Source organism: Balaenoptera ricei, chromosome 19 (genome assembly GCF_028023285.1).
Source record: "Balaenoptera ricei isolate mBalRic1 chromosome 19, mBalRic1.hap2, whole genome shotgun sequence".
NCBI lineage: Eukaryota > Metazoa > Chordata > Mammalia > Artiodactyla > Balaenopteridae > Balaenoptera > Balaenoptera ricei.
This window is the reverse complement of record NC_082657.1, coordinates 6610347-6635155: the sequence shown is the minus strand read 5'-3', so window position 1 is coordinate 6635155 and position 24809 is coordinate 6610347. Positions and strand designations below refer to the sequence as shown.

The 24809-nt window shown below is 46.5% G+C and overlaps 1 protein-coding gene across 3 annotated transcripts in view; it reads left to right on the top strand.

Annotated features, from left to right (window-relative positions):
* Positions 1 to 24809, top strand: part of MYH14 (myosin heavy chain 14) — a 90859-nt gene that overhangs the window by 61360 nt on the left and 4690 nt on the right. For all 3 annotated transcript variants that reach the window (XM_059905890.1, XM_059905889.1, XM_059905891.1), the window contains 10 exons: positions 3878 to 3982; positions 4075 to 4227; positions 5457 to 5705; positions 10085 to 10297; positions 13161 to 13373; positions 14576 to 14737; positions 17003 to 17131; positions 17742 to 17830; positions 17916 to 18039; positions 24582 to 24790. In XM_059905890.1, the coding sequence (XP_059761873.1) occupies positions 3878 to 3982; positions 4075 to 4227; positions 5457 to 5705; positions 10085 to 10297; positions 13161 to 13373; positions 14576 to 14737; positions 17003 to 17131; positions 17742 to 17830; positions 17916 to 18039; positions 24582 to 24790 (1646 nt within the window). The remainder of the gene's footprint in view (positions 1 to 3877; positions 3983 to 4074; positions 4228 to 5456; positions 5706 to 10084; positions 10298 to 13160; positions 13374 to 14575; positions 14738 to 17002; positions 17132 to 17741; positions 17831 to 17915; positions 18040 to 24581; positions 24791 to 24809) is intronic.

Sequence of the window (24809 nt, the reverse complement as noted above, 5' to 3'; positions counted from 1 at the left end):
AGAGTGGCCCCCACTTGCCGCAGCTAGAGAAAGCCCTCGCACAGAAACGGAGACCCAACACAGCCATAAATTAATTAATTAATTAATTAATTAAAATGTTAAAAAAAAAAAGAGTGTATAGTTAAGGCGAAAGTTAAGTCAATATAACAAAGAGACTCTAGAATTCATCAGCTTGAATAGAAGACCTGTGTCTTCCCTCTCAGGAAATAGGCTCAGAGTAAGCAGTCGAGGCTGGCGGGACACTTATGCTCCATGAGGTCACTCCATTATCCCTGAGGGCATTGACCTCATCTTCAGAGTTAAATCTGGATTGTGGGCACCTGTGTGCTCCAGCTTAGGAAGGGGAAAAGAGGATGGGATGGAATTTGCATATATCACTTGGCTTGCATTCCATTGGCCATAACGTAATCACATGACCACACCTAGCTGCAAAGGAGACTGGGAAATATAGTTTCTAGCTGGCAGCCATGGGCCTACCTAACAGCCTGTCACAGTGGGACCAGGGGAGAAGGGATTTGGGGGGACAGCTAGGGTCTGCCCCCATGGAATTATGCTACGTAGTGCTCATTGTCCTAAGCACTTTACATATTACAGAAATAAAAGTGACACCAAGAGTAGAGTCTGGTGGCTGATAGCAGGAGTTCTAGGTTGCACTGGTCAGTAGAACTTTCTTCAGTGATGGAAATGTTCTGTAATTGCACTATCCACCTGGCATGTGAGGAGTACAACTGAGGAGCTGGATTTTCATTTTATTTAATTTTAATTACTTTAAAGTTAAATAGCCACCTAAGGCTAGTGGCTACCGTATTGGACAGGGCAGCTCTAGAGCCATTCTGCCTGGGCTGAAATCTCAGTTCCACCACTTGTAGCTGTGTGATCTTAGGCAAATTGCCTAACCTCTCTGTGCCTCGGCTTCCCTTTATGTAAACTTGGACTAATAATAGCATCTACCTCATAGGGTTGGTGTGTGAATCCAGCGAGCCTAAACTTGGAAAGCTTTTAGAATAGTTCCTGGGCTCTCAGTAGGCTCTCAAAAATTGTCAGATGAAAAAAAAAAAAAAAATTGTCAGATGTACCTATATATTGAGCACAGGTATATACCAGGCACTGAGCTAGTCACTTTACGTTCATTATTTCATTGACTCTTCAAAGCAGCCTTGGGAGGTAGGTCCTGTTATCATCCCCATTTCACAGATGAGAAAAACTGAGGACCAAAAAGATAGGAATCAGGCACTTACCTGGTGGTCCAGTGGTTAAGACTCCATGCTCCCAATGCAGGGGGCCCGGGTTTGATCCCTGGTCAGGGAACTAGATCCCGCATGCATTCCTCAACTAAAAGATCCCTCATGCCACAATGAAGATCCTGCGTGCCACAGCTAAGACCTGGCGCAGCCAAATAAATAAATATATATATATATATATATATATATATTTTTTTTTTTAAAAGATAGGAATCACTTGCCCAGGTCACACAGCCAGGAGGTACCAAGGTCAGCTCAAAATATCATTTTCAAAAGTTCAAAGCATGACTGTCATACAAAGACATAGTAAGCCCATGTCAAAGATTTATTTAAAGCATTAATGAACCATAAAAAAGAATGAAATAATGCCATTTCCAGCAACATGGATGGACCTAGAGATTATCATACTAAGTGAAGTAAGTCAGACAAAGACAAATATCATATGAGATCGTTTATATGTGGAATCTGAAAAAATGATACAAATGAACTTATTTACAAAACAGAAACAGACTCACAGACATAGAAAACAAACTTATGGTTACCAAAGGGGAAAGTTGCAGGGGAGGGGTAAATTAGGAATTTGGGAGTAACATATACACACTAATATATATAAAATAGATGAACTACAAGAACCTACTGTATAACACAGGGAACTATACTCAATATTTTGTAATAACCTATATGGGAAAAGAATCTGAAAAAGAATATGTGTATAATGTATGTATAACTGAATCACTTAGCTGTACACCTGAAACTAACACAACACTGTAAATCAATTATACTTCAATAAAAACATAAATATTAAAAAAAAAGCATTAATGAGGGATCCAGCAGAATGTAAAGATGTTCAAGGAGAGAAACAACAACAAACTGGTGTGTGTGTAGTCAGCAAAAAAGAGAATGCCATAACGAAATAGCGCAGTCAGAGACAAAACTGGTTAATGTCACAAAGGGCAATCAAATTTAAGCTTTATAGAAGTGTAGTTGATTTACAATGTGTTAGTTTCAAGTGTACAACAAAGTGATTTATTTATTTATTTATTTATTTTTGGCTGCGTTGGGTCTTCGTTGCTGCACGCAGGCTTTCTCTAGTTGCGGCCAGCGGGGGCTACTCTTCATTGTGGTGCGCGGGCTTCTCATTGTGGTGGCTTCTCTTGTTGCGGAGCACGGGCTCTAGGCACGCAGGCTTCAGTAGTTGTGGCACATGGGCTCAGTAGTTGTGGCTCGCGGGCTCTAGAGCGCAGGCTCAGTAGTTGTGGCACACGGGCTTAGTTGCTCCGCGGTATGTGGGATCTTCCCGGACCAGGGCTCGAACCCATGTCCCCTGCGTTGGCAGGTGGATTCTTAACCACTAGTGCCACCAGGGAAGTCCCAGTCCTGTCCTTTCTAAAGGATGCCTGACCACTGCCTTTTCTTATTTCCAAGTTTTCAGATAAATTTTCTTACCAGCCAGAATTTGAACCCAACCTTGTTTGTTAAGTGAACCTCAAAAAGGGAGAGAAGAAGGTTCAGGGTAACACACATGTGCTGGAGGCACTCACCCAACAAACATTTCCTGAGCACCTACTGTGTGCCAGGCCCTGTTGTGAGCCCTGAGGACACAGCAGGGAACAAAGCAGATGAGGTCCTACCCTATGGAGGCAACAGTCCAGGGGGGAGAAAGTGGTAAACTGCTGCCCGATTCCTACAGCGAAGGAACGTGAGACCAGGAGCTGCACCCAGGATCATTGTGGTGGTGATTTGCATGCCGGGGGAACAGCTTTATTGTAATATAGTTCACATACCATATAATTCACCCATTTAAAATGTACAATTCGAGACTTCCCTGGTGGTCCAGTGGGTAAGACTCCGTGCTCCCAATGCAGGGGGCCTGGGTTTGATCCCTGGTCAGGGAACCAGAGCCCACATGCCACAACTAAGACCCAGCACAGCCAAAATAAATAAATGAATATTTTAAGAAAATAATAAAAGAAAATGTACAATTCAGTGGTTTTTAGTATATTCATAGAGTTGTACAATCATCCCCATAACCTAATTTTGGGACATTTTCATCAGCCCAGAAAGAAATCCTGTACTGTCCAGCCATCATCCCCCAGTCCCACCCCCTGCCCCGGCAACCACTAATCCCCTTTTGTCTCTCTAGACTTCCTATTCTGGACATTTCATAGAAATGGAATCATACAGTATTTGTCCTTTTGTGTCTGGCTTCTTTCACTTAGCATAATGTTTTCAAGGTTCATCCATGTTGTAGCATGTATCAGTACTTCATTCCTTTTTATGGCCAAATAATATTCCATTGTCTGGATAGACCACATTTTGTTTATCCAATCATCCGTGGATGGACATTTGGGTTGTTTCTGCCTTTCAGCAATTGCGAATAATGCTGTCGTGAACACCCCGGTACAAGTTTTTGCCTAGACTTCTTTTCATTTCTCCTGGGTACACACCTAGGAGTGGAATTGCTGGGCTGTCTGGAAACTCTGCATTTAACCATTTTAAGGAGCTGCTAGACTGGTTTCCATGGCAGCTGCACCTTTTTACATCCTCACCAGCAATGGGTGGTAGGGATTTGAGGCAGAGGAGCAGAGGGGTTGGCTGGCTGTAAGCCACCATTAAAAGATGTCCCTTCCCTGCAGGCTGAACTCGAGATTGTGTCTGGAGCACTGAGCGAGGCCGAGTCCAGAGCCATCAGGCTGAGCAAGGAGCTGACCAGCACGGAGGCCCAGCTCCACGATGCCCAGGTGATCCCAGCCCACCTCTCGCCACCCGGCTCCCCTCAGGCCTCCCCACCCTCCTGCCCACACTTAACATCCATTCTCCCATCCATCTTCAGGAGCTGCTGCAGGAGGAGACCAGGGCGAAGCTGACCCTGGGGTCCCGGGCACGAGCCCTGGAGGCGGAGGCGGCAGGGCTGCGGGAGCAGCTGGATGAGGAGGCAGCTGCCAGGGAGCGGGCGGGCCGCGAGCTGCAGGCTGCACAAGCCCAGGTGAACAGCCCTGCAGGGAGATCTCAAAGGGCTGCCCAGTCTCCCAACCTGTTCCTCCTGGGTTCCCCCGCTCCGGGGTGGCCCCATTGCCCAGCATGTCATAGGCCAGGCCCCGGCAAGCCATACTCGCCTCTGTCTCTCCCTCAGCCCCAGAGCCTGTAGGTGCAGACCCCCATCGCTCCTGTCCCCAACTCTCTGTTTCATTCCCTACTCTCTGTCCCCACAGCCCCAGCCACCTGGATCCTCCTCTCAGCCTCCCTTCAAACCTCCCTGCCCCTAGTCTCTCCCCTTCCAGCTCATACTTCACATGGTCTTTCTACACCCTGAGTTGACCCTGCCCTTCCCTAGCTCACAGACCTCCCATGGCTCCCCAGCTCCCCCCGGACAAAACCCATGCCTCTCAGCTGGGTGTCAGAGGCCCTGCACTCTCTGGTCCTTCCTTCATGTTTAGCTGTATTCATCTCTCGTCTCTTTCCTCACTTCACTTGGGAACACGCTTTTCATTTTTCAGGACTTAGCATCCGCCTCTCCTGTTCTGGGAAAACCCTGACCACTCGGCTCTGAGCTCCCACAACCCTTCTTTCTCCTTTGTCCCCACTCCAATCACCCTGGCTGGAACTGTCTTTGCCCGTGTGTCCCCTCGTCAGACGGGGAGCACCTTGAAAGTGGGACCCCATCAGAGTTAGATCTGGATCCCCAGCATAGGCCAACATAGAGCCTGACGTATAGGAGGCCTTGAGAAATGCCTGTTGAATGAATGAGTGATGAATGTATGCTTGCAAATATCCTTCTTTAACTGGAAAACTCCTATGCATACTTCAAGATCCATCACAAATGCCCCCTCCTCCAGGAATTCTCTCTTGAATGTTCTAAATAGATTTTTTCAACCCCTCCTGTGGACTCCCATGGGTCTCATACTTCTTCTACCTTAGCCTCCATCACCCTGGCTGTGATGTTCAGTCTCCCCCACCAGACTGGGTGTTCCCCAGGACAGAGCCCAGGTCTGATTCATTTTCTGGGCCCTGGTGGGAACCATTTTAATCTCCTGGAGGAGCTGGGGCTCATAGAACTCAACCTCATCCCTACTGATGAGGCAGAAGTGCCCAATGGAGTGAATTATTTCCCCCTTCAGGCCTCAGTCTCCTCATCTGGGAAATGGGGCCCCACCAACTCACACCTGGATCGCAGCCATGAGTGACACCCTCCCTCTCTCTCCTCCCCCACCCCAGCTCTCAGAGTGGCGGCGGCGCCAGGAAGAGGAGGCAGGGGCACTGGAGGCAGGGGAGGAGGCACGGCGCCGGGCCGCCCGAGAGGTTGAGGCCCTGACCCAGCGCTTGGCAGAAAAGATGGAAGTGGTGGAGCGGCTGGAGCGGGGCCGCCGGCGGCTGCAGCAAGAGCTGGACGATGCCACGGTGGACCTGGAACAGCAGCGGCAGTCCGTGAGCGCGCTGGAGAAGAAGCAGCGCAAGTTCGACCAGGTGAGGCACCTCGGGTTACCCACCTGGGAAAGCGGGACGCTGATCACGCTGCCCATGGTCATTGTGAGCAATCAGTAACATGTGATGTCACAGCTCAGCTGTGAACTTGGGAGGACCTTAGGGCCAGATGCCTCTTCTCTCTGAGCCTCTGTAAAATAGGACACCCATCCATCCTGGTTTATGTCTTGCCCCAAAATAATTATTGGTGGTACCCACTTTTACTCCCAAAAGAGTCCTGAAGGTACACCAGAAGGTACTAGGAAGATGAAATGAAATAACACATCTTGCTTCTCCTGCTGACTCCCTGTGGACCTCAGGCAAGCTGCTTGTCCCATTTCAGCCTCAGTTTGCCCATCTAGGAGATGGGGATAATATTAAGCAGCTGGCAATCTGAGGATGGAATAAAATTCTCAGAACCCCAGAGCATTAAGATCAGGCAACCCCGAGGTTCAAATCTCAGCTGAGGCCCTTTCTGGCTGTGTGGCTTGGGCAAATTGCCCGACCTCTCTGTGCCTCAATTTCTTCATTTGCAAAATGTGAGAGTCCTTATTTTGCCTTCATTTTTGAAGGGTATTTTCACTGACTGTTGAATTCCAGGTAAACGGTTTTATTCTTTCCACACTTCAAAGAGATCATTCCATGATCTGTGGCCTCCATTGTTCCAGATGAAAAGTTAGTGGTCATTCAAAGCATTGTTTCCCTGCAGGTAGTGTGATGTGGTTTTCTAGCTGGTTTAAATTTTTTCTCTTTCTCTTTGGTTTTTAGCAGTTTGACTATGATATCCAGCTGTGGGTTTTTGTATTTATCCTTGCCAAGCTTCCTACAGCTTTGGGGTGGTGTTTTTGATCAGATGTGGAAATCTTCAGCCATTATTTCTTCAAATATTATTCTGCCCCATTCTCTCTCTCTTTCCTCTTCTTCTCAGACTCCAAATACATGTGTGTTTGACTGCTTAATACCATTCCATAGATAATCAAAAATTTTTTAAAGAATTAATTTTTTTATATCTCCTAGAGTTTTATATAAATTATTTTTATATAAATCTCATTTTTGACTAGCTTCTTTCACTTGGAAAAATTACTTTGAGATTCATCCATTTTTTAAATAAATTTATTTATTTTATTTATTTATTATTTTTGGCTGTGTTTGTTCATTGCTGCGCGTGGGCTTTCTCTAGTTGCAGCGAGTGGGGGCTACTCTTTGTTGCGGTGCGGTGGCTTCTCTTGTTATGGAGCACGGGCTCTAGGTGCGTGGGCTCAGTAGTTGTGGCTCGCAGGCTGTAGAGCGCAGGCTCAGTAGTTGTGGCGCACGGGCTTAATTGTTCCACGTCATGTGGGATCTTCCTGGACCAGGGCTCGAATCCATGTGCCCTGCATTGGCAGGTGGTTTCTTAACCACTGTGTCACCAGGGAAGTCCCTCATCCATGTTTTTGCATGCATTAATAATTCATTCCTTTTTTTTTTAACTGCTGATTATTATTCCTTTATAGACCACATTTTGAAAAGAACATTTGAGTTGCTGTTTCTAGTTTTTGACTGTCATGAATAAAACTTTAACCTTTCCAATAGATGTAGTGGTTTTAATTCACATTTCCCTAATAAACAATGATGTTGAGCATCTTTTTATGTGCTTATTTACCATCCATACATCTTCTTTGGTGAAGTCCCTGCTCAAATCTTTTGCCTTTTTTTCTTTTTTTTAAAAAAAAGGATTGTTTCTTTTCTTATCATTGAATTTCAAAAGTTCTTTGTATATTCTGAATGAGTTCTTTATTAGATATATTGCTTGGCAAATATTTTCATCCAGTCTGTGGCTTGTCTTTTCATTCTCTTAGTAGAGACTTTCAAAGAGCAGAAGTTTTTGTTTTGATGAAGTCCAATGTTTTAATTTTTTAGTCTATGGATTATGCTTTTGGTGTTGTGTCTGAGAAATCTTTGTCTAACTTAAGGTCACAGTGGTTTCCTTCTATGAGTTTTTTTCTAAAAGTTGTCTAGTTTTAGGTTTTACCTTTAGGTCTATGATCCATTTTTCTTTTAATTTTCTATGATCCATTTTGAGTTAATTTTTATATACGGTGCTATCATAGCTCCAAGTTAATTTTAGATGTATCTGAATATCCAGTTGTTCAAACACTATTTGTTGAAAAGACTCTCTCCACTGACTTGCTTTGCATAGATATTGAAAATCAGATAGCATTAGTTCTCCAATTTTTTCTTCTTTTTCAAAGTTATTTTACCTCTTCTTGGTCCTTTGCATTCCCACGTGTATTCAATATTTTACAATCAATTTGTCAATTTCTACAGCAAAAAAAATCTCCTTGGTTTGAGATTGTTTTGAATCTATAGATCAGTTTGGGAAAAATTGACATCTTCATGATATTGAGTTTTCTGGCCCAGGAACATGGTATATATGTCCATTTATTTAGATCTTCTTTAATTTAATCTCAGAAATGTTTTATAGTTTTCAGTGCCCATCTTTCACATCTTTGTCAGATTTATTTCCATGTATTTCATTTTTGATGCTATTTTAAATATTATTTTTATTTAATTTCTGATTGCTAGAATATGGAAGTGTAATCAATTTTGTATATTGATCTTGTATCCTACGATCTAGCTAAACTCACATTTTGGTGCTAGTAGGTGTTTTATAGATTCCAGTGGATTTTCTAGAATTATGTTTTCTGTGATTAAAGACAATTTTACTTCTTCCTCTCCTTTTTTTTGAACCTTTCCTCTGGGACTCCAAATACGTGTATGTTTGATTGCTTGATACTGTCTCACAGGTTATTAAAGCTCTGCTAAGTTTTTTTTTACAATATTTTTTCTTTGCTCTGTTTAGATCATCTCTATTGACCTGTTTTCAAGTATACTGATTCTTCTGATGTGTGTACATTCTGCTCTCAATTTCATCCAGTGACTTTTTTACTTCAGATATTGTATTTTGAAGTTCTGGCATTTTTCTTTGGTTCTGTTTTACAGTTTCAAATCCCTCCTGCAGTAACCCTGCCTCTTCACCCATTGTATCCATCTTGTCCTGAAACTTACTTAACACAGTCAAAGTGCTTGTGTGATAATCCCAGTATCTAGGTCATCTGTGGGTCTGTTTCCATGGACTGATTTTTCTCTTGACTGTGAGTCCTGTTCTCTTCCTTTTTTGCATGTCTTGTAAGTTTCATTGTTTGTCAATTGCTGTGTCTTAAAAAACAGTGAAGGTTGAAGTACATTTTAAAAATTTATGTATTTTGTTCCTACCATTACCCCAAGAGGAAGAAAGGAACACCATTTCCGCAGTTGTTTATCTAGAATGAGGGGCTGATCAGTTGATCCATTTAAGAGGTTTTTTTTTTTCTACTCAAAATTTCCTTTCATTTAATTTTTAAAAATTGAGGTATAGTTGATTTACAATGTTGTGTTAGTTTCAGGTGTACAGCAGAGTGATTCAGATATGTGTGTGTGTGTGTGTGTGTGTATGTATATATATATGTATATGTGTGTGTGTATATATATATATATATATATATATATATATATATATATACACACACACACACACACATATACACATTCTTTTTCAGATAATTTTCCATTTAGGTTATTACAAGATATTGAGTATAGTTCCCTGTGCTGTACAGTAGGTCCTTGTTGGTTAACTATTTTATACATAATAGCATGTATCTGTTAATCCCAATTCCAAATTTATCCCTCCCTCCGTTTCCTCTTTAGTAACTGTAAGTTTGTTTTCTATGTCTGTGGATCTGTTTCCGTTTCGTAAATAAGTTCATTTGTATCATTTTTTTAGATTCCACATATAAACGATATCATATGATATTTGTCTTTGTCTGACTTATTTCACTTAGTGCGATAACCTCTAGGTCCCTCCATGTTGCTGCAAATGGTGTTATTTCATTCTTTTTTATGGCTGAGTAATATTCCATTGTATATATGTACCACATCTTCTTTATCCATTCATCTGTCGATGGACATTTAGGTTGCTTCCATGTCTTGGCTGTTGTGAACAGTGCTGCTGTGAACATAGGGGTGCATGTATCTTTTCATATAGTAGTTTTCTCTGGATATGTGCCCAGGAGTGGGATTGCAGGATCATATGGTGACTCTGTTTTTAGTTTTTTAAGGACCCTCCATACTGTTCTCCATAGTGGCTGCACCAATTTACATTCCCACCAACAGTGTGATCCGTTGAAGAGTTGAGCTGGTTTGGGACACAGCTGTGACTTTAATCCCTCTACGTCCCTCTTGTGTCTCTGCCTCTGTCTGTCTGTCTGTCTGTCTCTGCCCTTGGCTGCTCTCTCTTCCCCATCCCCTTGCACATTCCTTTCAGCTAACCTGTCTCCCCCACCCCATCTCCCTCACCCCGGAAGCTCCTGGCAGAGGAGAAGGCAGCCGTCCTTCGGGCGGTGGAGGAACGCGAGCGGGTCGAGGCGGAGGGCCGGGAGCGCGAGGCCCGGGCGCTGTCACTGACGCGGGCGCTGGAGGAGGAGCAGGAGGCGCGGGAGGAGCTGGAGCGGCAGAACCGGGCGCTGCGGGCCGAGCTGGAGGCGCTGCTCAGCAGCAAGGATGACGTCGGCAAGAGCGTGAGCAGCCCCCCGTCCGGGGACACGCACGTGGCAGCAGCACACACCCGTCACGCTGGGGGACACACGCACACGTGTGTGCTCTCCCACACAGAGGGCGAAGGGAACCAGCGTCCAAGTCCCATGTTCATGTACCAGACGTACGTGTTCTCGCACACACGCAGAACGTGAGGAGAATCTTCTACCAAGCAGGCGCGTGCACACAACACACACAGAAAGTAAGGAGAGCCAGTCATCAACGTGCATGTTCACGCGTGCAGAACATGAGGAGAATCTTCCAGCAAACATATATGTTCACATGCTGAACATGAGCGCTGCTTACAAAACATACATATTCACCTGTGTGTTCGTGAAATGTGAGGCGAATCTTCCATTAAGCACGCTTGCTCATGTGTACACACAGGGCATGAGAACCACTCGTCTTGTGTGTATGTGACTCAGAGAGGAAGAAAGAAAAAAGAAAGTGAAGAAAATTTGCCACAACATACAGCCTGAGAACCACTCCACAAACATGCGGATGTGCACGTGCGCACACACACAACACACACATATACGCACATACGCACATATGCATACACCACATACATACATACTGCACACACCACATGCGCATTATAGATATGCACATTGCATACATACATACCACACACACACACATATACCACACACACATACAACACACACACATATGCACATACACACATATACATACACACACCACATACATACATACTGCACACACCACACGCTCATTATAGATATGCACATCGCATACATACATACCACACACACACCACACATATACCACACACACATATGCACATACACACATATACATACACACACCACATACATACATACTGCACACACCACACACGCATTATACATATACACATCGCATACATACATACCACACACACACCACACATATACCACACACACACATATACATACACACACCACATACATATATACTGCACACACCACACGCACGTTATACATATGCACGTCGCATATATACATACCACACACACACCACACATATACCACACACACATATACATACACACACCACATACATACATACTGCACACACCACACGCACATTATACATATACACATCGCATACATACATACCACACACACACACACACACACACACACACACACGCACACACACACACACACACACTGTGAAGACACCCCACCTTGCCACCCCCAACTCCACTGAGCACACACAGTCTCCCCTACCAGGTCTCCGTCTTCCCCCAACTCATACATCCCTCCAGGGCCTGTGAGGGGGTCTCCCAGGCCAGTTCCCAGTCCCCGCTCACCCAGCCAGTATCCCAGCCTCCCAGCCTTCTGAAAGGTCTGAGACACCCTCCACACCATCCTTCTTTCATTTGCCCAATGAATATATTTGTGGAGCATCAACCAGAACAGGCCCAGGGCCACAAGCCACCCTGGCTAGTGACGGGAGGCACTGATGGAATGCGTGTTTAGTTGGGTCCCTGGGCAGACACAATCCCAGCATCCTTCCTTATTGCCAGGGGTGCGATGGCTGAGGGCTTTATTTTCTCCGCATGCTCTGGCATTAATCCAATGGAGCTTTTAGCCAGGCCTGGAAAGAACCCCCATCCCCATGACACACCCTTGGCCTGCAGCCCAAGGATAATCCAACTCATGCTCAAACTGCTAAGGTCTGTCCTTTGGGAAAAGTGTTAAGTTATATATAGTGACTCCAGAGGCCTTTGTGGGAAGTAGGATGTTGATGGGAGAAGTTTGAGTCCTTCAAGTCAACCAAGTTGATTGGCAGGTGCCAAATAAAAGGGGGACCAGTTGGACCCTTCTAAGCACTGAAAGTAGATACTGTCACTGACCATCATTTTCATGAGGGTCATTAGGCAGGGGTGATAAGCAGATACCGTCCCTGCCCTGTGGAGCTCACAGGCCAATGTGGGAGGTGGGTGTTGCCCAAAAAGACACATAAGCACATGGTAAAGGACCACTGTGACTAGGGCTGAGTCAGAGAGCGACTCAGTGCCAGGAGCACGGGTAACAGGGAGGCCCTGACAGGTCAGGGGTTGCCTCTCTGAGGAGGTAACAATTAAGGAGAGGCCGTGGGGGCGTGTCTGAGAATTCATAAGCCCAGGTCTGCTTTCACGGGATATTTGGGGTTTTCATTTACACCTCCCTGAAAGGTCTGGAAAGCCCCACGCTGACAAAAAAATAGTAGTCGCTAGTCGCTAGTGGGTTGGTAATATCCTGGGGAGTCTGGCAGAAACCAACACTGCTAACTCTGGAGCTACGTGCCTTCCACCCATTTCCACGCGGTATTCCTAAAGATGAAGCCACAACGAAGTGAGCTCACAAACCAATCACAAAACCAGGAATTCCCTGGGGGTCCAGTGGTTAGGACTCTGAGCTTTCACTGTCAGGGCCCTGGTTCAATACTTGGTCGGGGAACTAAGATCGTGCAAGCTGCGCAGGTCCCAGCCAAAAAAAAAAAGATCACAAAACCTACGAGGAAATAATCCACCATGAGTGAGAGTCAGCCGACCTAACAAACACTGGAATGGACTCTCAGGAGCTTCAGATAATAGAATTATGGTGCATAGGTTATTAATAAAATATGTTCTAGGATGATCCAGAATGAGACACATAGTAAGTAGGTGCTCAGGAAATGTTGAACGTGTGAATGAATGAACGAACTAGGATGGGCACGTCAACTTGCTGCCCCCCACCCCTTCTGTCAAAGCTTCCCTCCCCTCTAGCCTAGGATAGATCTCGGGTCCTGGCCTCCCCACTCCTCGGTGACCCAGGTGACCCAGGTGCCCCAGCGCTCACTCTCCCTCCCCTCCAGGTGCACGAGCTGGAGCGAGCCCGCCGGGTGGCCGAACAGGCAGCCAACGACCTGCGAACACAAGTGACGGAGCTGGAGGATGAGCTGACGGCGGCTGAGGATGCCAAGCTGCGCCTGGAAGTGACCGTGCAGGCCCTCAAGGCGCAGCACGAGCGGGACCTGCAGGGCCGAGACGAGGCTGGTGAGGAGAGGCGGCGGCAGCTGGCCAAGCAGGTACAGGCAGGGCGCCCATCCGGCGGGGGATGCCCGTCCAGCGGGGGATGCCCTGGTGCTTACAGGCAGCAAGAGAGGCCGGAAGTCTCACCCACCCACCTGCTACTCGGTGTTTCTACCCAAGTCCCTCCTGCTAGCCAGCCCGCCTCCTGTTCCCCAACCCACTCACCCGTCATGACCCATGAACCCACACGCACATCCTGTTGACCCATTCAGACACCCTCCATCCGCCAAAACCCTCCACCCAGCTACCACCCCATCTACTGAGCCACCCAGCCGCCCATACACAGCCTCCCCACCAACCGGCACTTCTACATAACCAACTCTGCATCTGACTTCCCCTCCATGCACCCAGTACCCCCTTCCAATCAACCTCCTCTCCCCCCAGTCACTCCGCTATCTACCCCTCCACACCCACAACCTACCCAGGCACTCATTTACTCATTCATTGACCAGCTCATCTGCACCCCACTTCATCCACGACCTTCCTCCCGAATTCATTTACTCCTTCACCTGCTTCCTCATTCATTCCATCTCTCTCTCTCTCTCTCTCTCTGCACCATTCATTCATTCATTCATTCAGTATTCATTCAGTGGAGGAATTTCCTATGGTCTGCAGTGGGCAAGGCTCTCCACTAGGGGATGTGTGCTGAGCCTGGGAGGGGCGGGTCAGCTCTGAGTGTCAGAAAGACCCCTCTGGGGCCATGTGGGCAGCAGACTGGAGCGGGGGAGACTGGAGCTGGGAGGCCCCGAGAGAGAGATGAAGACGTGATCCAAGGCTGGGGGGCCGGGGTGTCTCTGGGTATTTGTTTGACCTCGCCTGGCTCCACTGATCCAGCCATGGGCTCATCCAAAACTTTGTCCTGGGGGCACTGGGGAGCCGCAGGAGGGCCATGAGCAGGGGAGGGGCAGCGTCAGCTCTGATTGTAGAAGGACCCTTCTGGAGCCATCGGGAATGGGCTGGCCGGGAAAGATGGGAGCAGAGAGGAAGCTGGGGCAAGGGGGGAGGATGAGGCCTGAGCTGGGGCTGTGGGGTCGGAGAGGATGATGGAGTTCGGTGGTGGAGAGAGGCAAGGGGCAGGAGGAACGGGGCTGGAGGCCTGGGCCGGGGCTGGAGGGTAGACGTCTGTGTCACTAGCGTGTAGAGGGAACCTGGGCCTCCCGTCCCCTGAGCCCGCCCCTCCCGGCCTCCCCCGTCCCAGCTGAGGGATGCAGAGGTGGAACGCGATGAGGAACGCAAGCAGCGTGCTCTGGCCGTGGCCGCCCGCAAGAAGCTGGAGGCCGAGCTGGAGGAGCTGAAGGCCCAGACCGTGGCCACCGGGCAGGGCAAGGAGGAGGCGGTGAAGCAGCTTCGCAAGATGCAGGTGAGGGGTGGAGCTTAAGCTTCGGACCGGGGAGGGCCCCACCTCCCGCCGGCTCCAAAACCATCTGGGGCCCCGCCCTCTCGATCCCAGGAGCTGCACCCAGCGTAGGCAACAGCTTTATAAACATCCATGCCCCATAAGGCTCATTGGGTTCTTTTTCTGTTCTTTATTTCCTTTATTTAAAATGCGTAATGTTTAAGTGCAGTTTCCTCATTGTATTTCATTTTTGAAGTGGAAATACCTTAGGGTTCCCCCCCCCCCCGCAGCCCCATTATGAAACTTATACATGGTTGTTTAAAAAGAATTTTTTTTGGGTGGTGATGTGTCAAGGTAGGTTCATCACTGATACCTACCATCAAGGTAGGTCCCACTCTGGTGGGGGATGTTAATAATGGGGGAGACTGTGCATGTGTGAGGGTAGGGGCTGTGTGGGAAATCTCTGTACCTTCTGCCCAAAACTGCTGGGAACCTAAAACTGCTCTAAAAAGTAAAGTCTATTGTTTTAATATAAATTTATTTATTTATTTGGCTGCATTGGGTCTTATTTGCTGCGCCCGGGCTTTCTCTAGTTGCCGCAAGTGGGGGCTGCTCTTCGTTGCAGTACGGGGGCTTCTCATTGCGGTGGTTTCTCTCGTTGGGGAGCACGGGTTCTAGGCACGCGGGCTCAGTAGTTGTGGCGTGTGGGCTCTAGAGCACAGGCTCAGTAGTTGTGGCTCATGGGCTTAGTTGTTCCTCAGCATGCGGGATCTTCCCGGACCAAGGCTCGAACCCATGTCCCCTGCATTGGCAGGCAGATTCTTATCACTGCACCACCATGGAAGTCTCTATTTTTTTTTTAAGTATAGACCTGGCCTGTCCAATACAGAGGGTACCAGCCCCATGTGGCTACTGGGCATCTAAAATGTGGCAGGGGAAAAAAAAAAAAAAGGGAAATCCCTGGCGGTCCAGCGGTTAGGACTCTGCTCTCACTGCTGAGGGCCCAGGTTCCATCCCTGGTTGGGGAACTAAGATCCTACAAGCTACCTGGTAAGGCCAAAAAAAAAAAAAAAAAAAAGGTGGGTGGGTCCAAAATCCAAGTTACATGCTAGATTCAGAAGACTTCATAAAGTAAAATATCTCAATAATTTTTACACTGATTATAAATGGAAATAATAATATTTTGGATATATTAGGCTACATAAAATATAGTGTTCAGACTAGTTTTACCTATTTCCTTTTACCTTTTTAATGTAGTTACTAGAAAATGTTAAAGAACGTTTGTCCTTGCAGTGTATTTCTGTTGGGCAGCACTGGTGTATGAAGATTCCTCCCCAAAAGTAAAAATTATAAACCATGTCATCACTGAGCAAAAACCCCTACACTGAAAACCTATTATTATCAAGCAGATAATAATAATATTAGTAACAGTGATGGTAATTGTCCTTCTACCACCAAGCCTGCCCGCTGTCCTCACGGTGTCAACAATCACTCGCTACACCACTGTAAAGATATAGAGCGGGGATTTTTTTTTTAACGGCGATGGACATTTCGTTTGTGTTTTATTTTTCTTTATTTTAAGCACCGTTGAGGAGAAAAACCCTTTTACCGGCATCCCTACACACTCTTAATAATGCGACCAGGTAGCTTGGGACTTACCTCGCGGTCCAGTGGTTTCGACTCCGCGCGCTTCCACGGCAGGGGGCGCGGGTTCGATCCCTGGTCTGCGAACTAAGATTACGCATGCCACCTGGCGCGGCCAATCAACCAATCATCAATAACGTGGCCAGGTATCAAAGTGTCAAAAAGGGTGAACTCCAGGGCCAGACAGCCTGGGTTCAGGTCCTGGCTCTGCCACTTACCACCCTGAGCACGTTGCTGAACCTCGCTGTGCTTTAGTTTCTCCATCTGTAAACTGGGGAGGAAAATAGTCCCCACCAACTGGAGTTGTGAGGATTAAAGGAGTCAGTGTGTCTGTAGAATAGAGCCTGGCCCAAGGTAAGTGACCGGTGTTTCCCATCCCTATTATTACTGCAGAGCCCAAATATTATCCCCATTTTAGGCTTACTTTAATTTTGATGTGCTCCTTTTTTAAAGAGGTGAGGCCCAGAGATGGGAAGGGGCTGGCCCAAGGTCACACAGCCAGCGGCTGGGGGCGGGGTGCAGAAGCCCAGGTCCGCAGGGCTCTGCTTGCTCACGGGGAGCCCCCACCGGGCTGATGCGAGGGTAGGGGGCGTCCCCGTGAGTCACGATCAGGCTGGGTCCGCTCACTCGCTCACTTCCTCCCAGGCCCAGATGAAGGAGCTGTGGCGGGAGGTGGAGGAGTCGCGCAGCTCCCGAGAGGAGATCTTTGCCCAGAACCGGGAGAGTGAGAAGCGCCTCAAGGGGCTGGAGGCGGAAGTGCTGCGGCTGCAGGAGGTGATGCCAGGATGGGCGGGGCCGTGGGGGAAGGCAGGGTGGGCGGGGCCGTGGGGGAAGGCAGGGTGGGCGGGGCCTGGGGGAAGCTTGGGAGCCCAGAGAGGGTCCGGAGCCGCAGCCGCAAGGTCCTCTCTGGGGCGGTGTGGGGCGTGGACCAGGGGGAGAATGGAGGCTGGGAGGCTGGGGAGGGAGGATGAAGCCTGAGCCAGAGCTGTGGGGCGCAGAGGAGGGACCAGGGCAGAGTAAAAGGTCAGGACAGACAGGGCTATGTGTGGTAATGGGGCAGAGGAGTCGAGGGGGTCTGGCCCGATGACCGGGGGAGACTGGAGGAGGACCTGGCTTGAAAGGAGATAGTGGGCTCAGTGAGGAGGCCATGAGGGTGAGGGGCCTTGAGGGGCAGCAAGAGGTGGACACGGACCAGGGGCTCCGGAGACGAATTTAGGAGACATCTGCCTATGGACTGAAGTTCATTCCAAGGTTATCCAGGGGCAGCATGTTCAAGTGCAGTGAAAAAAAGGCCAAGAGACTTGAGGTGTGAGGGGCAGGGAGACCAGTGCCCAGACAGCCTCCCCTCACCACAGCTGACCACCCCCTCTCTCACTCATCACAGGAACTGGCCGCCTCAGACCGTGCCCGGCGGCAGGCCCAGCAGGAGCGGGACGAAATGGCAGATGAGGTGGCCAACGGCAGCCTTAGCAAGTGAGTGGTCCCTGGTAATGTGGGGCAGGGCGCCCTCCTCTGGCCATCCTGCCCTCTCACCGCCCCCTGTGCCCGTTCTCCCTAGGGCTGCCATTCTGGATGAGAAGCGTCAGCTGGAGGGGCGCCTGGGGCAAATGGAAGAGGAGCTGGAGGAGGAGCAGAGCAATGCAGAGCTGCTCAATGACCGCTACCGCAAGCTGCTTCTGCAGGTGAGCACAGCTGGGTCACCCACTGCCAGCCTGGGTCCTTGCTGACCTGGGGCCATAACACCTTCAGTTCTCTTATTCAACAGACATAGGAAAAGGGAATATTTGAGTTGGGTTTTGAAGGTTGAATAGGAGTTCTCAAGGTGGAGGGAGACATTGATGCATTCATTCACTTGTATTTCTGAAGCTTCTCAAAGGCTGGATTCAGGAATAAATTATGTGGGGTCTCTATCCTGCAGAGTTCCCTGGGGAAACAGACAGGGAGTTACACCGTGACATTATAGAGTGACGTGTGTGATAATATAAGTATCCAGGTCACAGTAGCGAGAGGGAGAGGACTCTCTGCAAGAGAGAGGCATTTAAAAAAAAAAAAAAAAAAAAAAAAAGAGAGAGGCATTTGCAAGAAGGGGCATTTGGCTGGGGTTTTAAAGCTTACATAGGAGCTAGGCAGACAGACAAAAGCATATTTCATTTGTATATTTATTTATAAATATTTTATGAGGCTTCTGGAGGCCCATATCCTATTCTGGGTGGTGCTAGGGACCTAGAGATAGATCATTCCAGGTCTCTGCCCTTAAGGACATCCTAGTCTGATGGAGGAAACAGCCTATCCCAATACAGAAATGCAAATGAAAATGGAGGAAGCACAAGACACTGTGAGAATGTAGAGGAGACTGGATCAGTATCCAGCCTGGAGGCTGGGGGCTATCAAGGAAGACTTCCTGATAGAGGTGATGCCTTAAGAGGTCTTGTAGGAAGTTAAGAGTTTGCCAAGCAGACAATAGAGGGATGAGATTTCCAAAGAGAGACCTACATCTATATTATTTCATTCATTTTAAAAGATACATTTTGAGACCTCTCATGCTGGGGACTCAGAGAAGAGTAAGAACCCAGCTCAGCCCTTGGGGAGCCCCTAGACCAGTAGGAGAAGCAGTCATACACCATGATGATGCACTCCCATCTCACTCAGAGTAAAATCTCAGTCACCAACAAGGCCCCACACTCTGGTCCCTGGCTAATTCAGACCTTAGTTATCTCTAACCCTTTTTCCCCTAGTTCACTCTGCTTCAGCCACACCAGCCTCCTCACTATTCCTTGACTATGCCTAGTTTATTCCTACCTCAGGGCCTTTGCACTTGCTGTTTCCTCCTCTTGGAAAGCCCGTCTCCCAAACCATCACACATCTCACTCCCTCAAAACAGCCTTCCCTGACCACCCTCTGTGAAACAGCCACCCTCTCTCCCATAATTTCTCTCCATTCTCTCTGCTTTAATCTCTTCATATCACTTACCACTGCCTGGCATTCTATTATATATTTACTTATTTGTCTATGGTCCATCTTCCCAACAGAGTGTAAGCACCTTGAGCATAGGGCCTCTGTCTTAGTTTTCACTGCTGTATCCCCAGTACCTAAAACAGTACTGAGTGTTCATTATAAATGAAATAAATAAGCCAGTACATGCCTAGTGGAGAGCCCGTAGGATACTACAGTCATATAAAGAATGATGTGACTTAGCCCAGCCCACATCTTTGGCTGTTGGTGAAAAGGAGAACCTTTTAAAAAAATCAAAATAAAACTTTTTTTTTAAACCTATTTCCTATTTATTTATTTTATTTATTTATTTTTGGCTGCATTGGGTCTTCGCTGCTGCGCACGGGCTTTCTCTAGTTGCATCGAGTGGGGGCTACTCTTTGTCGTGGTGTGCGGACTTCTCATTTTCTCATTGCAGTGGCTTGTCTTGTTGTGGAGCACAGGCTGTAGGTGCGCAGGCTTCAGTAGCTGTGGCACGCGGGCTCAGTAGTTGTGGCACATGGGCTTAGTTGCTCTGTGGCATGTGGGATCTTCCCGGACCAGGGATTGAACCTGTGTCGCCTGCATTGGCAGGCGGATTCTTAACCACTGCACCAGCAGCAAAGTCCCCAAGATAAAACTTTTAAAAGACTCAAAAAGGAATTCATAAGAGAATGGCAAATATTGAAGACAGGCAGAGAAGATCCAACATATGGATAATAGGAGCCCCCAAAGAAGAAAATCAAAGCAAGGGGTCAGAGCAAATAACCAAAAAACATAATGCAAGAAAACTCCTGAAACAGAAAAGTTTGTAGCCACTGTGTACCTGAAGATATTGACCCATACTAACTCATACCATGACAGATTCTAATAAAAACTCTTGGACTAAAAAAAAAAAAAAAAAAAAACTCTTGGACTTATAAGAGGGGGAAAAAATTCTTTAGCCATCCAGGAAAAAATGAACAAGTGATATATAAGAAAAAGAAAATTAGATTGTCATCAGATTTTTCACAGCGAGACTTTATGCTGGGAGAAAATGGAGGGATATAGTTATGATACTCAAAGAAAGAAAATTTGAGCCAAGGATTTTGTATCAAGCAAGACTTACTTTCTTTTCTTTCTTTTTTTTTATGTGCAGATATATGTTTGTTTGTTTTTTTAGTATAGTTGATTTACAATGTTGTGTTAGTTTCAGGTGTACAGCAAAGTGATTCAGTTATATATATGTATATATATTCTTTTTAAGATTATATTCCATTACAGGATATTGAGTATAGTTCCATGTGCAATACAGTAGGTCCTTGTTGGTTATCTATAAGATATAAAACTTACTTTCATGTATAAAGGATATAAACAAGTTGTCAGCGTGCAAGAATTCAGGGACTGTTATTCCCAGGAGCCCTTCCTGAAGAATCTAGGAGAGCAGCAGTCCTCAAAGTGTGGCCCCGAGACCAGCAGTATCAGCCTCACCTGGAAACTTGTTGGAAATACAAGTTCTGGGGCCCCAACCAAGTGAATGAGGAACGAATGAATGAGGAATGCTGGAGGTGGGGAAACCCAGGAATCTGTGTTTTAACAAGCCCTTCAAGTGGTTCTGAGGCATGAGGAGTCAGAACCACTGCCCTGGAAATCCAGGTGCAGATGATCAGGGTCACTAGAGAGACATCAGCTCAAGAGAGTAACGAGCATACAGTCTGCCCATAGTTCTACAACTAAGTGAAGGCTGAAAAGGAGTAAGAAGGATAATTGGCTAAATGTTCAGTTATTTATATCACAACTATTTTTTAAATGGAGAGAATGGGCAAATATGCAAAAAAAAAATTTTATTACTATATTCAGTAATTATATTGGTAATAGTAATATTATGTGTATAGTGTGGGATAAAGTAAATGATTTAGGATGGAATATTCTAATTCTATCATCTCTACCTGTGTTCATAATCTGAGGATCATCAGCATGTGAGAACCAAGATATAGATGTCATGGAGAACAGGCTAAGTTAAAAACAAACAAATAGGGAGTTCCCTGGTGGCCTAGTAGTTAGGATTCTGGGCTTTCACTGCTGTGGCCTGAGTTCAGTCCCTGGTTGGGGAATTAAGATTCCACAGCTCTGTGGCACGGCCAAAACAAAACAAAAAAAACCCCACAAAAACCCTCTAGTCCCAAATTTGACTTGGATGTATTCATGTGAACTTTTGGGGTAATTTATATAGATCCATCCTATCTCTGTCCACCGAAAAGGCCTCTAAACAATAACCAACCCAATAGCAATGAACATCCCTAGTACATAAATCGTGGTCTAGAAATACCATTCCCCCCACTAAAAGAAAATGGGGCTTTTTTTAAAAAAAAGAAATGGCTCGTTCCAGATCTGAATCAGGAAACGAATCAGAGTAGCCTGGACCATCTTGTCATATACCATGCCTTAGTCTGCTCAGGCTGCCATAACAAAATACCATAAACTGGGCAGCTTCAATAAGAGAAATTTATTTCTCACAGTTCTAGAGACTGTGAAGTCCAAGATCGTGGTGCCAGTAAGATAGGTTTCATTCTGAGGCCTCTTCTCTTGGCTTATATGTGGCTGTCATCTCGTCATGCACTCACTGGCCTCGACTTTTTGTGCATGTGGGGGTAGAGAGAGAGCAAGCTCTCTGGTATCTCCTTACAAGGGCACTAATGCCATCATAGAGGCCCCACCCTCACATTTCTCGGCTAATCCTAATTACCTCCCAAAGGCCTCATCTCCAGGTACCATCACATGGGGATTAGGGCTTCAACGTATGAATTTGGAGGGGACACAAACATTCAGTCCATAACACACCCTGGTTATCTCAAAAGCACTTAGAAGTCAACCTGGAAAGGCTCCCACTGGCCCCAAAGGGAGCAACTTGAGCTTCAACAAGGGTCAGAATCGCACTGCTTTAAATCCATCAAATCTGTTTAAATACAAGAGTTCACAATGATATTTTAAAAAATACTAATTAGTCACTGTATTAATTTACTGAGGCTGCTGTAACAAATTGCCACAAACTGGGTGGCTTAAAGCAACAGTAATTTATTCTCTCACAGTTCTGGAGGCTAGAAGTCCAAAATCAAGGTGTCATCAGATTGATTCCTTCTGAGGGAGCATCTGTTCCAGGTCTCTCTCCCAGCTGCTGGTGGTTGCCAGCAATCCTTGGCTTGTAGATGCATCAGCCCAATCTCTGCCTCTATCTTCACACGGCCTTCCCTGTGTCTTCTTTATGTGTCTGTGCCTCCTTCTCTTCTTGTAAAGACACCAGTCGTATTGGATTTTGGGCCTACCCCAATCCAGTATGACCTCATCTTCATTTAACAAATTACACCTCCGAAGACGGTCTTTCCAAATCAGGTCACATTCTGAGGTTCCAGATGGGCATGAGTTCTTGGTGGACGGCTGTTCAACACGATAGAGTCACCTTCATAAAATGACGTGGAACCATTTCATTACCTTGAAAACTCATAGAGAAAAAGAATTAATTCCCTGGACCGAACTGCCTATTTGAAGGAAACCGAACAGAGAAGCATGCTGAATTAGACTGTGAATGTGTAATCAGGAAAATACAGATGCAGAGAAACTCTGTAGGTCAGACAGCCCAGGTTCTTCAACAGATAAATTGTAAGGAAATAAAAGGGATGGAGTAGGGAACTGTAGATTAAAAGAGACTTAAAAGTCATATGCAAATTTTTTTAAAGATTTTTTTATTTTTATTTTTAAAATTTTTATTTATTTTTATTTTTATTTGGCTGCGTCAGTTGAGGCATGTGGGATCTTTCGTTGCGGCGCGTGGGCTTCTCTCTAGTTGTGGCATGTGGGTTTTCTCTTCTCTAGTTGTGGTGCACAGGCTCCAGGGTGCATGGGCTCTGTAGTTTGTGGCACGTGGGTTCTCTAGTTGAGGCGCTTGAGCTCAGTAGTTGTGGTGCATGGGCTTAATTGCCCTGCGGCATGCGGGATCTTAGTTCCCCGACCAGGGACTGACCCCGTGTCCCCTGCATTGGAAGGCGGATTCTTTACCACTGGACCACCAGGGAAGTCCCTTAAAGATTTTTTTGATGTGGACCATTTTTAAAGTCTTTATTGAATTTGTTACAACATTGCTTCTGTTGTATGTTTTATGTTTTGGTTTTTTGGCTGTGAGGCATGTGGGATCTTAGCTCCCTGACCAGGGATCGACCCACACACCCTGCATTGGAAGGTGAAGTCTTAACCACTGGACCACTACGGAAGTCCATACAAGTTTTTTTTGTTTTTTTGTTTTTTTTTTAATGGGAAGGATTCAACTATAGGATCTAGGGATGCATCTTTGAGTAATAAAAAGAGCAAGGAAGTGATCACCCCCAAAGTCAGGATGACATACTATTTGGAGGAAAAGGAAGAGGTTGTTATTAGGATGGGTGTGTAAAGTTCTGTTTCTTGACCTGGGCAGGGGCGACAATGGTGTCTGCCTTTTATTAACCCATTAAGCCATATATTTGATCTGTTTTTTACTTTTTCTATATCACGGTTTTATTTTCCAAAAAAGGTTTTAAAAAAAAAAAAGCATATGCTAATCACCACGTCGATGTCTTCCTTTGAGGGTTAAATGAAGTAAAGTATGAATCAGACTGGATCTGACTAATTTCTGTGTCCCCGGCATAGGACCTCACTCAGAGTATGAGCTGAATAAATAAACAGGCACTATTATTAGAGGTATGTTTACACATTCGCAGTGTAGTAGCTCCTGTTCATTGAGCTGGCATTTCTCAAAACGGTCCTGCATATCATTCGTTTCAAAACCACCTGAGATGCTTGTTGAAAATGCAGATTCATGGACCCCATTCCAGACCTGCTGAATCAGAATCTCTGGAGTGGGGGGACCCTGCAGTCCACAATTTTTTAACAAGCTCCCTAGATGAGCCTGGTGCGAACCAAAGTGTGATAACCCTTGGAATAGACTCATTCACAGTCAAAGGTAGAAGTTATAGCGTTTAAAAAAGTTTGTGATAGTCTTGTGGGCTTATTAAAATAGCAAAAACCTATCTAAAAGATTAAAACCCAGGGCTGGCACTGCCGTTGGCTGATAAGCCAATTGGAGAAAAATACACGCTACCATTTGTTGAGTATTTAGTATATACCAGGTTCTGTGCTATTTATTTAACAATCATCAACTCACTTAGTTGTGGGAGGTGCCTGCATTTACCTCCCACCTTCCCTCTGAGACTCCACCATGACAGTCCTGCCTTTCCCACTGCTGCAGGTGGAAACACTGACCACAGAGTTGTCAGCTGAGCGCAGTTTCTCAGCCAAGGCAGAGAGCGGGCGGCAGCAGTTGGAGCGGCAGATCCAGGAGCTCCGGGGACGCCTGGGTGAGGAAGACGCTGGGGCCCGGGCCCGCCAGAAGATGATCATCGCTGCCCTTGAGTCTAAGCTGGCCCAGGCTGAGGAGCAGCTGGAGCAGGAGAGCAGGTAGGTGGGAGAGGAGGGC